The 14,142-nt window shown below is 40.9% G+C and overlaps 3 protein-coding genes and 1 long non-coding RNA gene across 7 annotated transcripts in view; 2 read left to right on the forward strand and 2 right to left on the reverse strand.

The window, feature by feature from the left end:
• Positions 1–14,142, forward strand: part of LOC127962242 (lysophospholipid acyltransferase LPCAT4) — a 75,095-nt gene that overhangs the window by 55,156 nt on the left and 5,797 nt on the right. The gene's annotated exons all lie outside the window — the stretch shown is intronic.
• The window catches only part of LOC127962282 (H/ACA ribonucleoprotein complex subunit 3), a 78,904-nt gene that overhangs the window by 48,215 nt on the left and 16,547 nt on the right, over positions 1–14,142 (forward strand). The gene's annotated exons all lie outside the window — the stretch shown is intronic.
• LOC127962302 (uncharacterized) lies at positions 1,645–2,747 on the reverse strand. Its single transcript, XR_008154558.1, has 4 exons — positions 2,461–2,747; positions 2,336–2,387; positions 2,004–2,055; positions 1,645–1,889 (listed from the first exon to the last, which is right to left on the reverse strand). It is a non-coding gene; the product is annotated as an uncharacterized LOC127962302 (long non-coding RNA).
• On the reverse strand, positions 7,838–10,064 carry LOC127962284 (macrophage mannose receptor 1-like). 2 transcript variants are annotated; one of them, XM_052561839.1, is made up of 4 exons: positions 10,025–10,064; positions 9,579–9,932; positions 8,768–9,109; positions 7,838–8,603 (listed from the first exon to the last, which is right to left on the reverse strand). In XM_052561839.1, the coding sequence occupies exons 1-4, from the start codon at positions 10,059–10,061 to the stop codon at positions 8,233–8,235; spliced, it is 1,104 nt and encodes a 367-aa protein (XP_052417799.1). In that variant the 5' UTR covers positions 10,062–10,064; the 3' UTR covers positions 7,838–8,232. The 2 variants fall into 2 exon arrangements, with proteins under 2 accessions (XP_052417799.1, XP_052417800.1); XM_052561840.1 differs by having other exon boundaries at positions 7,838–8,632; positions 8,764–9,109.

The raw sequence follows: 14,142 nt of genomic DNA on the forward strand, positions 1-14,142 counted from the left end.
TCACTCCAACAGATAAACATCTCAACTGCATTAACTGTAAATTTGCATCAAACAAATGTCCAGAGGTCCTATCTTTTATTACAGAACATTCTCAGGACAACATAAGAGGACAGTTAAAAATAAATAAATAAATAGTTATTCCAAATGGAACCATAAAATAACGGCAGGATTTTTAAGATAAAATTTAAGAGCTCTAAAGACCTCTTAAGACCTGCACTTACGATTTCAGCTTTTAAACATATTTTATGAAAAGGGGAAAGTCGAATATCAATTATTATATTAATTTAAACAGGCTATTATTAATCTATTATATTAAATTACATAAATATATCTTAATATATGATCAGATCTTTAACAACTAAGTCCATCAGTGGCTCTTTAGCTTATTGTAGGTTCCCAATGTGGCAAATTAGCCCATAGTGTGACAACAAAAGGAACGGTTGTATCTATATCTACATGAATCTACACTCACGGTTGCTGCAGATGAAAAAGCTGGGTCTCAGTGTGTCATTTTAACGTTTTTCTGTGGGGTAGAAAAAAGCTTAACCTGCATTAGTGCATTGCATTCATGGCCTTACTGCTTTATTAATGGTATTGTTATTAATAAGGTTATTACTATTGTCACTGGTCTAGTACATTAAGCCACATTAAGGGTTTTAGAATGTCCCAAAACCTGTGAGAAATATAAGCACTGACTGAGTATTGAGTCTAAATTCAGTAAAACTGTAGGGATTCATTGTCCTCTTGTCTTATCAGCAGAGCACTACATTAATACAGATAACTTGACTCAGTATCACAGGCTGATGACGTAACAATTTTATTTTTTATTTTTTTACATTTGTTTGAGATTAATATCATACTAGGATCAGACAGACCGCTGACTAAATTATAAGTTTTTGTAATTTTGTCAAGTTTATTTTTAAATACCAAATTTATTCACATTTGAGTGTTCCAAGAAATATGCTCCACTAATCTGTTGATAATCATATTAAGAGTCAAATCTTCAACCTTTTTGCCTACAATGCTTGTCTAGCTAATTTATATTAAGTGGGGGGCTATTTCATGCATACTGAGTTTTTTACACTGTTAAAGAGTTGGATTCCCATGCTAAACATAGACAAAGTTTCAAAAATTAATTTGTACATTTGAAGGAGTATTTCTTTTCCAAAAATATTCCTTCCGGTTTGTCACAAGTTTGGGAAAGTTTTTTCCGAGTATGGCTCTGTGTGACGTTAGATGGAGCGGAATTTCCTTATATGGATCCTGACGCACTTCTGCCGGAAGAGCCCGCGCTCCCGTATAGCAGAGCACTGAAAGCACAACAGACTTCACTGATCAGAGCGAGAGCGTCGCCAAATGTCACAAAAGAAGTGTGTTTTTGGTTGCCAGGGCAAGACAAGTGAAGTGGACGGAGTCATCGTTGGGTGAGTGCTGGCTCTATTTGCACTAAGAGTGGGTGTGCCGTGTCTGAAGTGGTGTGTTTGCACAATAAATCGTTTGAAGTGAAGTTACAGAGTGTGGGGAAGATATATAGAGTAAATGCCGGACGCTCACCACCCCGAGAGCCCACCACCGTCACCGTAATCCACACCCAGGCACTCAACTGAAGTATCCCCCAGCCGTCAGCCCCATTGCTTATTCAAGAACACATACTTGCTGTTGATTACTTACTCTGCTGTGCAGATCGCAGGATCCTCTGGGCCGAACGCCGCATGTGATGTCCCTATGAAAAGAGGTGGACACAAGAATTATTCCTTTCCCGGTCACAACCGAAGCCTCTCCCAGCCGTAAGCCCCACTACTTATTTAAGAACACATACTTGCTGTTGATTACCTACTCTGCTGTGCAGATCGCAGGATCCTCTGGGCCGAATGCTGCATGTGATGTCCCTGTAGAAAGAGGTGGACACACGAATTATTCCTTTCCCGGTCTTAACCGAAGCATCTCCCAGCCGTAAGCCCCAGTACTTATTTAAGGACACATACTTACTGTTGATTACTTACCCCGCTGTGCAGATCGCAGGATCCTCTGGGCCGAACGCCGCATGTGATGTCCCTATGAAAAGAGGTGGACACAAGAATTATTCCTTTCCCGGTCACAACCGAAGCCTCTCCCAGCCGTAAGCCCCACTACTTATTCAAGAACACATACTTGCTGTTGATTACCTACTCTGCTGTGCAGATCGCAGGATCCTCTGGGCCGAATGCTGCATGTGATGTCCCTGTAGAAAGAGGTGGACACACGAATTATTCCTTTCCCGGTCTTAACCGAAGCATCTCCCAGCCGTAAGCCCCACTACTTATTCAAGGACACATACTTACTGTTGATTACTTACCCCGCTGTGCAGATCGCAGGATTCTCTGGGCCGAATGCTGCATGTGATGTCCCTGTAGAAGGAGGTGGACACGAGAATTATTCCTTTTCCCGGTCTCGACCGAAACATCCACGAGCTCTACTTACCCGGATACCCCCCCCTCACTCCGGGACGGGTGACAGACTATCCTGGCTCTTGCTGGCCCCGTACAGGCACGAACTGCTGACGACTCCACGCCTTCCCGGCGTCCGAGGTCTGGCTCCGTTCTGGTCGGGAGACACGGAAGGAACACTGAACTTTTAAATTGCTTTTAACCAAATAAAACCTTGTTCATTTTTTTATACTCTCGTCCGTCTGGTTCTTCTGGTACGCTCCCCGAGGTGATCCTGGGTTTCAGGGGTGGGTGCAGTCTGGCTTGGCCCCCCGACCTGTGACACAACCCTGCACAGATTACCAAAAAAAAACAGCATTAAGGGACCAGTGGATGGAGTTAATTTTTACAGAGCATCAACGGAGTTGTGCAAGTGTTTGTGATTGTTCCCTGCATTTCTAAAACGCCTCCAGCCTGTCGTGTTTTTCCGGGAAAAATCAGTACAGACTCTCTTTCTCTTATGAATATAATACAACTAAAGACTTTTTGGCGTTATGAAGGATGCAGTACTACTCTATAGGTAGATTAACAGGATATTGAGTGAAAACGAGCATTTCACCCCCCCCCCCCCCCTTTAAGATCTCCAAAAACAAGAACTTCAGTTGCATTTAAAACGTTTTAATAATTCTTCTAGACTGTCTCTCTTTTCCAAAACATGTGTAGTAAATCTTGGGACTTCAACCATGCTAGTTAAAAAAAATTATCAGCTTTCAGCATAAAAAAATATAGGTTAAACCCAGTTAACAAAGTTCTGATTGAAACACTTTTCAGTATAATTTGAATGTCCTCCAAAAATTCCTTGTGCATTATTAACAGTTTGAAGGAACAAGTTCTGATGTTGTTCAGAGGAAACACGCACGTATTTATCAATAGAGTAAAAGTGTCTGGAATCAGAGAGAGTACAGCAGGTTTGGTGAGTGTGCACCTGCATGACCCTAAGGGGGCAGCAAATACAGAAAACCTTCATTAATATCTCTGATAGATACCCAAGTCATGTTTTGTAAGTGAAGTAAAAAAAAAAAAAAAAGGTTACATATACACTACCAGTAACATGTTTTGAACAGTAAGATTTGTAATGTTTTTTAAATAAATCTCTTCTGCATTTATTTGATCCAAAATACTGCAGAAGCAGTGTCAGGGTGTGGCTTAGACAGAGGACTCAGATGCAGAGTAGTGAAAAGGAGAATCTTTTATTCTCACCAAAAAACACAAAAAAACATAAACAATAATTAAATGCTCAGCTGCACACAGAGATCTCTGAGCTGGCCGGCAAACTACGGACCACTCACACTGACAGATCTCCGAACTATGGTCCTTAAACAGGAAAACAGAAGGTGAGACTGAAGCTTGGACACCACACAAAACACAGGCAAAGACAATCTACTCACGATGACAGAAAGAAAGGCAGAGACACATAAGGGAGTGGGGGAACAAGCGACAGGTGGGAAAGAATCAGCTCGTGATCTGCACAACCCCGCCACGATCAGCGCTGATTGCCCAGACCACCAGCTACAGAACACACAGGACAACACAGACCCCAGGGGAAGCCGTGAAGGCACCCTGCACCGTGACAGTACCATGATGCTCACCATGATGCTGATGAAATTAATCAATGAAAGTGTGATCCAGAATTTTGCGAGCCGGAATCCAGCATCTCTCCTCCAGACCATAGCCCTCCCAGTCTACCAGGGTTTGATCTTTGAAACATGGAAAACCAGAGTAGACAACCAGACTCTCTGACCACACATTTACAGTGGGGGCTTAGTACAGTGACTGTCCGCAGTCGCCTTATTCCTCTCGCCAGTCCGAGTGAGGGCTTCTCTGGCGATCCTCCAATTAAGGAGGCATCTCTGAATAAACACATGCGTGGAAGGAACAACAGCATTGGATTCTTGAGAGGGAATTAAAGATGGCTGGTAGCCTATACCGCACTGGAAGGGAGAGAAACCCGTAGATGAGACAGGGAAGGAGTTATGCACATACTCTACCATGGTCAACCTAGAACTCCAAGATGACAGTTCAGCAGATGACACACAGCACAGAACACTCTCCAAATCCTGGTTGGCACGTTCTGCCTGACCATTAGTCTGTGGGTGATATCCAGAGGTCAGGCTTGCAGTCGTTCCCAGCTGTCGACAGAACTCTGTCCAAAACCTAGACACAAACTGGGGTACCCTGTCAGAAACCACATTTACCGGGAGGCCATGAATACGGAAAACGTGATCTACGACAATAGTCATTGTCTCCCTCACTGGCTGCAATTTGGGGAGGGGAATAAAATGGACCGCCTTTGAGAACCTGTCCACCACAGTGAGAACTACCGTCTTGCCACTAGGTGGAGGCAAGCCAGTAATGACCAGGGCTGCGAAGGGACCGATAATGGCTGGAGTAGCACTGCTGGGGGTCGTTTGGATCCCTTGCCCACAGCACAAATTGGACAGGCTGACACAAACTGTCGAGCATGCCACGCCACGGACGGCCACCAAAATCGCTGCTAGATTAACCTACAAATACGAGTTGCTCTAGGGTGGCAAGCTAGATTAGAAGAGTGGCCCCACTGTAGTATGCTACTTCGGACTGACTCGTGCATGAAGAGCAGATCCTCTGGACATCCTGCAGAAACAGAACCGTCGCATAGTGCAGTGTGGACCTTGGAATTCTCTTGGCGAAGCAAATGTACTCGAGACTCTTATGATCACTCCAAATGATAAATGGCCAAACTGCTCCAATAAAACTGCCCCAACTCCCACCTCAGATGCATCCACCTCCACAATGAACTGATGAGATGGGTCAGGTGACGTTAAAATGGGGGCCGAAATAAATGGACTCTTAAGGCTCTCAAACACAGCTCGGGCCTATGACGACCAACATAATCGTTTCTCTGTGGAGGTGAGATCAGTCAGAGGAAGGGCGATCTGGCTAAAGTTCCGAATGAACCTCCTGTAAAAATTGGCAAACCCCAGAAAGTGCTGGACCACGCACCCCAATATCTGGGCTTGGCCAATCCGCAGCTTCCTTTACCTTGGTGAGATCCATTCGGATACCCTCAGGCGAGAGAATAAATCCCAGGAACGGAACGGACTGTGCGTGAAACTCACATTTCTCCAACTTGATGAATAAATGATTCTCCAGCAGACGCTGGAGCACTTGCCTGACGTGCTGGACATGATCGCGCTTGTTCTGGGAGAAGATCAGGATGTCGTCGATGTAAACAAAAACAAACCGATCGACCATGTCTCAGAGCACGTCGTTGAGTGCCCGAAAGACTGCCGGGGAGCTGGAAAGCCCAAACGGCACAAATAAATATTCAAAATGCTCCATATGGGTGTTAAAGGTAGTCTTCCATTCGTCCCTCCCTAATCCGAAACAAGTGATAAGCACAAAGGATAAAGATTCTTAACCGTGATGTCATTCAACCCTCGATAGTCTATACAGGGGCACAACGATCCATCCATCTTCTCCAAGAAGAAGAACCCCACCCCGGCTGGAGAGGAAGAGGGTCAGATAATACCTGCTACCAGAGAATCATGTATATACCTCTCCATGGCCTTCCGCTCCGGACCCGACAGAGAGTAAAGATGCTTCTTAGATGGAAAAGTGCCGGGCAACAGGTCAGTCACACAGTTGTTCGGGCGGTGCGGAGGCAGAGATGAATCTTGGTACTTACTGAAAACTGCTCTCAAATCATGGTAAGCCTCCAGGACATCGGCCAGGTTAACCAGCTTCTCCTGCAACACAGAATGAGAGAAGACTGGGGAAAACGCAGCTCCCAAACACTGAGCTAAACAGAAAGGGCTCCAAGCCAAAATAGAATCACGGGCCAGACAGAGCTGATTATACAGGTGAAAGCGTCGCTCTCCTATGGTCAGCCGTGCTCTCCCGATCTGCATAGTCTCCTCCTCCGGGAGGATGCAGCTTTGAGATATTGTGTCACATGTTGCTCCAAACGCAGGCCCGGTGATGTGTTCATGGGGAATCCCCTCTCTTCAGTGCCGAGAACGGAGGGTAATCCGGTCGTCGAGCTGAATGGCGAGGTCAATAAGCTCACCCAATCCAGAAGGCAGCTCCAGAGAATAGATCTTACTGCTCACACAGGTCGTGGAGGAAGTGATCCCAGAGAGCATTCTCATTACATCCGCAGGACTCGGCGAGCGTGTGGAATTGAATGGATTAACCAGACACTGGCTGCTCACCTTACTGAAGCAGCGACAATGCTTGTTCTGCTTCAGTTCCATGTGCAGAGCGATCAAACACCTTGCACAACTGCTTCAAGAATGCCTCAAACGACACACAACAGTCATGCTTGCTGTCCCACATCGGCCGTTCCCCACTCTCTCGCTTGACCTACCAAGAGAGTGATGACGAAGCTACCCTGGATTGCTATGTGGGGAAACAGGAAGGCTGGAGAGTGAAAGTCAGCGAGCACTAATTACATGCTTTAGTGCACACAGAGATCTCTGAGCTGGCTGGCACACTCTTGTGCCAGATCTCCAAACTATGGTCCTTAAACAGGAAAACAGAAGGTGAGACCGAAGCTTGGACACCACACAAAACACAAAGACAAAACAATCTACTCACGACAGACAGAAAGGCAGAGACATACTGTATAAGGGAGCGGGGGAACGAGCGACAAGTGGGAAAGAATCAGCTTGTGATCTGCACAACCCCGCCACGATCAGCGCTGATTGCCCAGACCACCAGCTACAGAACACACAGGACAATTATTATTATTATTTTTTTTTTTTTCAGGATTCTTTCATCAATAGAAAAATCCAAAGTTTGACATTTATCTGAGAGAAAAAACAAACAACAACAACAACAACAAATTTTTTTTGAAACATTATACAGTATACCATTCAAAGGCTTGGAGTCAGTATAATTTTTATTTTTATTTATTATTATTTTTTTTATATATTATTTTTTGGGGGGGTTCCTTTTTTTTTGCAAAGGATGCTTTAAATTGATCCACAATTATGGTGAAGACATTTATACTGTAATGTTATAAGATTAAATAAATGCTGTTCTCCTGAGATTTATATTCTTCAAAGAAACCTGGAAAAAATATACTCTTATGTTTTCAACATAATACATATTGCATGTATTTTGAGCAGCTAATCAGAATATTGGGATGATTTTTGAAGGATGTGACTGGTGTATTGATGCTAAACATTCAGCTTTGAAATCACATGAATAAATTAAATGTTAAAATATAATAAAATACTTGTTTTTGCTGTTCTTTGGCACAAATAAATGCAGGCTTTGTGTACAGAATATACTTCTTTAAAAGTGTTTAAAAACCTTTGACTGGTCGCATAATTTACAATCTCACTGTGACATCAGAGGAACATCAGGAAAGAGTCAGGAGACAAACATTTCGGCAGCAGATGAGTTTATTTGAGCTGATGTTCTGTTTGGATCAAACACAAGATTTTATACCCAAACTTCATTTTTGATTTTCTATGAATAATCAGATTTCATTTCTGCTGAGAAACAAGTAATTTTTACAAGAGCTGCTGCTCACAGAATCACATCAAACCAGTCACTTAATATATTAATATATGATCAGTGCAAAATAAAAAACAAGAGACCACACCGGATATACAGAGAGATTCCTAAAACACAGACACATATTATTTTAGTGTTTTAGACATCTAAAGAATATTAAACATTGCTGTTAAGAGCACATTATTCCATGATAATTCAAATACAGAAAGACTTCTGGCAGCTTTAACATGAAAGAAAATCAGAAAGACAGAGAAAAGATTCTTCACTCTGAATATCTGCTGCAGATGAAGTTGAGTTTGTGAGTCTCAGGAAGACTGATCCAGCGCTGATCTCCTCCAGACTGAACTGCTCCAGATCTCACTGTGTGTTCACAGTCCTCCTCTGATGTGCCGTTCCCTGGAGCCCAGTTCTGATAGCACACGGTATCTCCACTCACCCAGTACCAGATGCCCAAAATGTGAGAGTAACGTAAACCCAACCACACCTCCGCAGTAGACGCCAGTTTAACCACGTTCATTACACGACGCTGCATCTCTTCTGAATGAACCGAGACCAGATCCACATGATTCTGTCTGCAGTATCTCAGAGCTTCAGACCACGTCACATTCTCTCGGATCACAATCAGTTCAGGATCTGCAGATAAAACCAAACACAAGCAGAAACTAGAGAGAGACTGATCAAAAACAACATGCAGAACAAACACTGGGGATGAATTTGTCATGTCAGACATGTAGAGTGAACTTGAAGAGATCTGGAGGTGATGATGGAGTGTGTGTGTTTAGTGAAGATCTACTCACCTTCATAACACACAAAAGGATATCGATCGGTGCAAGAGACGTCATGCCATTGTCCCTGAGAGTCGTGTTTGACAGCTGCACAGTTTTCTCCAGCATTATTAGGTTGAGCAGGATCCCAGTCTCTGAATGAAGAGTTACTCTGATCTGACCACTGCCATGAGTCTCTGAACAGACCGATCCACACATATAATCCAGATGAGTTATTATCACTAATGAACTGCTGAACCTGTTGATTCTCGTTCTGGTTCCTCACACTGATCAGATCAATGTGATTCTGTCTGCAGTAACTCTGAGCGGCTCTCCAACTCTTCAGCTGATTGACAAAGACAAGTCCTGTGTTTGCTTTAAGAACAACACATGAGAAGATTGATGAATAATTTTGTTTATTATTCTTATGTTGATTTATGGTTTGTATCTGAACAGAAGCAGCGATGGAAACATCAGAAACATGTCATTCAACTTGAGCTGCTTCTAATGCTAGTGATATATTGAATATTCATAATTTATTCAGGATTATTTTAAAGATGAAACATATTTAACATGAAGTAACATCTGGGAACATCATGATTATTATAAACTCTTTCTGTTCGTCCATTATTTTTGCTAATGTCTCTCTAGAACACTGGATTCAGACACAAAAAGTCGGATGAGAGAATGATCAAACAGAGGACATTGTTACACTGCAGATAAAATGTTGAAATGTAACAGAAACATTTACTTGGACAATAGATTACAATAAAATAAAAAAATTAATCTTTAAATTTACATCTATAAATTAAGTGTTGTTGTGATTGTAAATGTCTACACTCACTGTTGTTGCAGATGAAATGTCGCTTATCACTACATGACAAATCCTCAAATTGTCCATTTGACATCATACCACAATAACTGTTTTCTGGTTGTCCTGGAGCCCAGTTCAGATAGAGCGCAGGTTCACCTGAAGACCAGTGCCATTCATCACGACCCGTCTTCTTCAGCCCAATCCAGAAATACTGAACACTTGAATCATTCACACTCTTCTTCAGCTCGTTCGTGTCGTTCATGTTGTCAGCGGTGGCCAGATCTGTGTAATTCTCTCTGCAGTATCTCTGAGCTTCAGTCCAGGTCTTCTTCTCATTTATAAAGTGATACTGACGCTGAACACATTCAGATACGGAGCAGAGAGCTGTGAAAGAGAGACGCTGCTTTAATGCTTTTCATAACAGGATCAAACCTAATGAAACTAGAAATCATGAATAAAACCACAAACACACTCACCAATGAGAAGAAGAATGAAATACAGAGTCTGGTCCATTTCTGAAGATAAAAGATATCGAAAAACTCAGATGTTAAATATTCACTGATTCATTTTGGTGTTAAACATGAACAGAATATTAATATCTCAAAGTCTAATTCTAGTTAAAGAATGAACTTGTTGAATGAGTTATTCTTACTTTAGAGGTTGTGTTTCTGTCCTGAGTCTGAGTCACTTATTCAGTGCCACATTGTTAGTTTACTAGTCTAAAAAAAACCCTATTTCATATTCACTTCCTCTATATTTGTGTAATGGTCCATCTCTTTCCATTAATTTCCATAATGACATCTGTGTCAGTCTTTATCAGTCAATATGAAAATGAACCTTATTTTACAGAATGACATTATAAATATTCTTAATTTACATTTTGACACTAAGTGGTTATTATAATATTATAGCTTCATTCAGTTTGAAATGCATTTTTATTTTACTGTTGAGTCACTTTCAGATGGTGCTTTTTAAAACAAGTAACCCACAGATGATCTGACTGATGAGGGCTGAGTTCATTAGTGAAGAAGGTGATACTGACAGCCTTTAAAACCTCTGTTTGAGGATCCAGTGTGAGATGAAAGAAGATCTGGGATTATTGTGAGAAGGATTTTAGAAATTAAAAGAAAAGACAAGACGATTCTTCCCGTTCATTTTCCTCTTCAGAGCCGAGGTCTCTGCTGGTGAAGATGAGACACAGCAGACATGAGCAACAGAGACCAGCCTCCATTAATCTGCTCATATTGTGTATTTATTACCCTGAGGTCCATTTATAATGTTAGAAAAGACTCTCATCATCCAGAATAAAATACCATCATCTGCTTCTGTTTCAGAAGAAATGTGTCTGATGTTCTCTGTCTAGATACTCAATCTAGATACTAGACTGTGATTGAATGGAATGCAAAGATTGAACCATTGTTAATTTTTTTGATTTCATCTCTCTGTGAATATTCTAATAGTTTCGTTTCCTACTCCTGCTGTTTACTGGATTTTTTTGTTTTGTTTATGAAACATGAATATGTTTGCATGTTAACACATCCTCATTCATTTGTTTATGTCTACAGCACATTCACACGTTCAGGATGGACAGTATTTACAGTATTGTTCAAAATAATAGCAGTACAATGTGACTAACCAGAATAATCAAGGTTTTTAGTATATTTGTTATTGCTACGTGGCAAACAAGTTACCAGTAGGTTCAGTAGATTGTCAGAAAACAAACAAGACCCAGCATTCATGATATTCACGCTCTTAAGGCTGTGCAATTGGGCAATTAGTTGAAAGGGGTGTGTTCAAAAAAATAGCAGTGTCTACCTTTGACTGTACAAACTCAAAACTATTTTGTACAAACATTTTTTTTTCTGGGATTTAGCAATCCTGTGAATCACTAAACTAATATTTAGTTTTATGACCACAGTTTTTTAAAACTGCTTGACATCTGTGTGGCATGGAGTCAACCAACTTGTGGCACCTCTCAGCTGTTATTCCACTCCATGATTCTTTAACAACATTCCACAATTCATTCACATTTCTTGGTTTTGCTTCAGAAACAGCATTTTTGATATCACCCCAGTAGTTCTCAATTGGATTAAGGTCTGGAGATTGGGCTGGCCACTCCATAACATTAATTTTGTTGGTTTGGAACCAAGACTTTGCCCGTTTACTAGTGTGTTTTGGGTCATTGTCTTGTTGAAACAACCATTTCAAGGGCATGTCCTCTTCAGCATAGGGCAACATGACCTCTTCAAGTATTTTAACATATGCAAACTGATCCATGATCCCTGGTATGCGATAAATAGGCCCAACACCATAGTAGGAGAAACATGCCCATATCATGATGCTTGCACCTCCATGCTTCACTGTCTTCACTGTGTACTGTGGCTTGAATTCAGAGTTTGGGGGTCGTCTCACAAACTGCCTGTGGCCCTTGGACCCAAAAAGAACAATTTTACTCTCATCAGTCCACAAAATGTTCCTCCATTTCTCTTTAGGCCAGTTGATGTGTTCTTTGGCAAATTGTAACCTCTTCTGCACATGCCTTTTTTTTAACAGAGGGACTTTGCGGGGGATTCTTGAAAATAGATTAGCTTCACACAGACGTCTTCTAACTGTCACAGTACTTACAGGTAACTCCAGACTGTCTTTGATCATCCTGGAGGTGATCATTGGCTGAGCCTTTGCCATTCTGGTTATTCTTCTATCCATTTTGATGGTTGTCTTCCGTTTTCTTCCACGTCTCTCTGGTTTTGCTCTCCATTTTAAGGCATTGGAGATCATTTTAGCTGAACAGCCTATCATTTTTTGCACCTCTTTATAGGTTTTCCCCTCTCTAATCAACTTTTTAATCAAAGTACGCTGTTCTTCTGAACAATGTCTTGAACGACCCATTTTCCTCAGCTTTCAAATGCATGTTCAACAAGTGTTGGCTTCATCCTTAAATAGGGGCCACCTGATTCACACCTGTTTCTTCACAAAATTGATGACCTCAGTGATTGAATGCCACACTGCTATTTTTTTGAACACACCCCTTTCAACTAATTCAACTAATTGCCCAATTGCACAGCCTTAAGAGCGTGCATATCATGAATGCTGGGTCTCATTTGTTTTCTGAGAATCTACTGAACCTACTGGTAACTTGTTTGCCACGTAGCAATAAAAAAATATACGAAAAACCTTGATTATTCTGGTTAGTCACATTGTACTGCTATTATTTTGAACAATACTGTACATCTCTGACGTAAAACTGAAGCATAAACAATGAGTGTATTATTTTAGTGTCATTTGATTACATGTCATTCAGTATTATTAAACAAATGTTTACTGTAGAACTGCTTATGCAACACATTATCACTCCTAACTGACTGACACGTGGTCAGGACCCTTTAGCATCATTTTTCATTGCTCAGGGATATCCTTTTAGCATTACATTTAAACATGTCTTTCATTTACATGAAAAATTACACCTCAACATATATGGAATGACAGCAATATTATTACTCAATATATAAGTTAGTTACGACAATTAAATTCCCAGTGCCTTTCACGTCAGCATATTGATGCCAAGGATTTTTTTTTAAAGCAAAGGAGAACCTGCACATCGGAAAATGACCTAAAGGTGTAATCTGTGTGTCAGAAAGTAAGCGTCAATATGTGACAAGGTGGGAGTGAGAATGTGTAGGGATACAGCATGCTGCTGTAGATCTGTAAAGCCTCAGTTTTTATTGTGAATCACAATACAGTCATTTATTTATTGATTGATTTAGTAAAAACCAAACAGATTCAACATTTTCTTAAATTCAACAAAGTAGCTTGGTTCATTATTTTGCAGTGTTAATTTATCATAGTTTCTTCTTTTAAAGTTGCTGTGTTCAAGAGTGCACTGGGACAGAGCTGTATGTTGCACCCTTCTTATTTATTAAGTTGTGTTATCAACAAAATAAATAATTTGCGCACAAATTTTGATAGATTCTCTCATCTGGCAACATTAACGTTTCTAGTTTTCTCTTGTTAGCTACCATGTAATCAAAAACTGAAGTCAGTGCAACAGCTAAAATGTTTTTAGCCTTATTTAAGTGAATAAAGTGTCATTCCTGACTCACTTTTTTCCTACGAAGCCCCGCACATGCAGGAAAAAATAGTAGGCTAAATCGTGTGCACGATTTACTAATTCATTCTCTCAATGTACTAAAACGTGCACACGATTACCTTTTGCATTCCCTCTATTTATTTAATTCATTCGATTTGTGCGCAAGATTTAGTAAATCAAGAGAATTCAATAGTAATCGTGTGCACGTTTTAGTACACTGAGGGAATTAATTATTAAATCGTGCACACAATTTATTTATTTTTTCTTGCATTTTTCTTGTGGGGCTCCATATTTTTTAGCAATTTGATTCTAGCACTTGAAAATCATTGCAGATCTACTCCGAGGCATAGCAACAGGGCAGGCAGGGCAAGCGACTGCCTTGGGCCCCACATTTTGACCATTTGAACAATCTCAATATTAATATAAGGTTGTTGAGGCTCATTTTTTGTCTCTTTGTGAGAGACTTAAAAACAAAGTAGTGTAATTGTCACATAAATTACACAAAAT

Source organism: Carassius gibelio, chromosome B7 (genome assembly GCF_023724105.1).
Source record: "Carassius gibelio isolate Cgi1373 ecotype wild population from Czech Republic chromosome B7, carGib1.2-hapl.c, whole genome shotgun sequence".
Classification (NCBI taxonomy): domain Eukaryota; kingdom Metazoa; phylum Chordata; class Actinopteri; order Cypriniformes; family Cyprinidae; genus Carassius; species Carassius gibelio.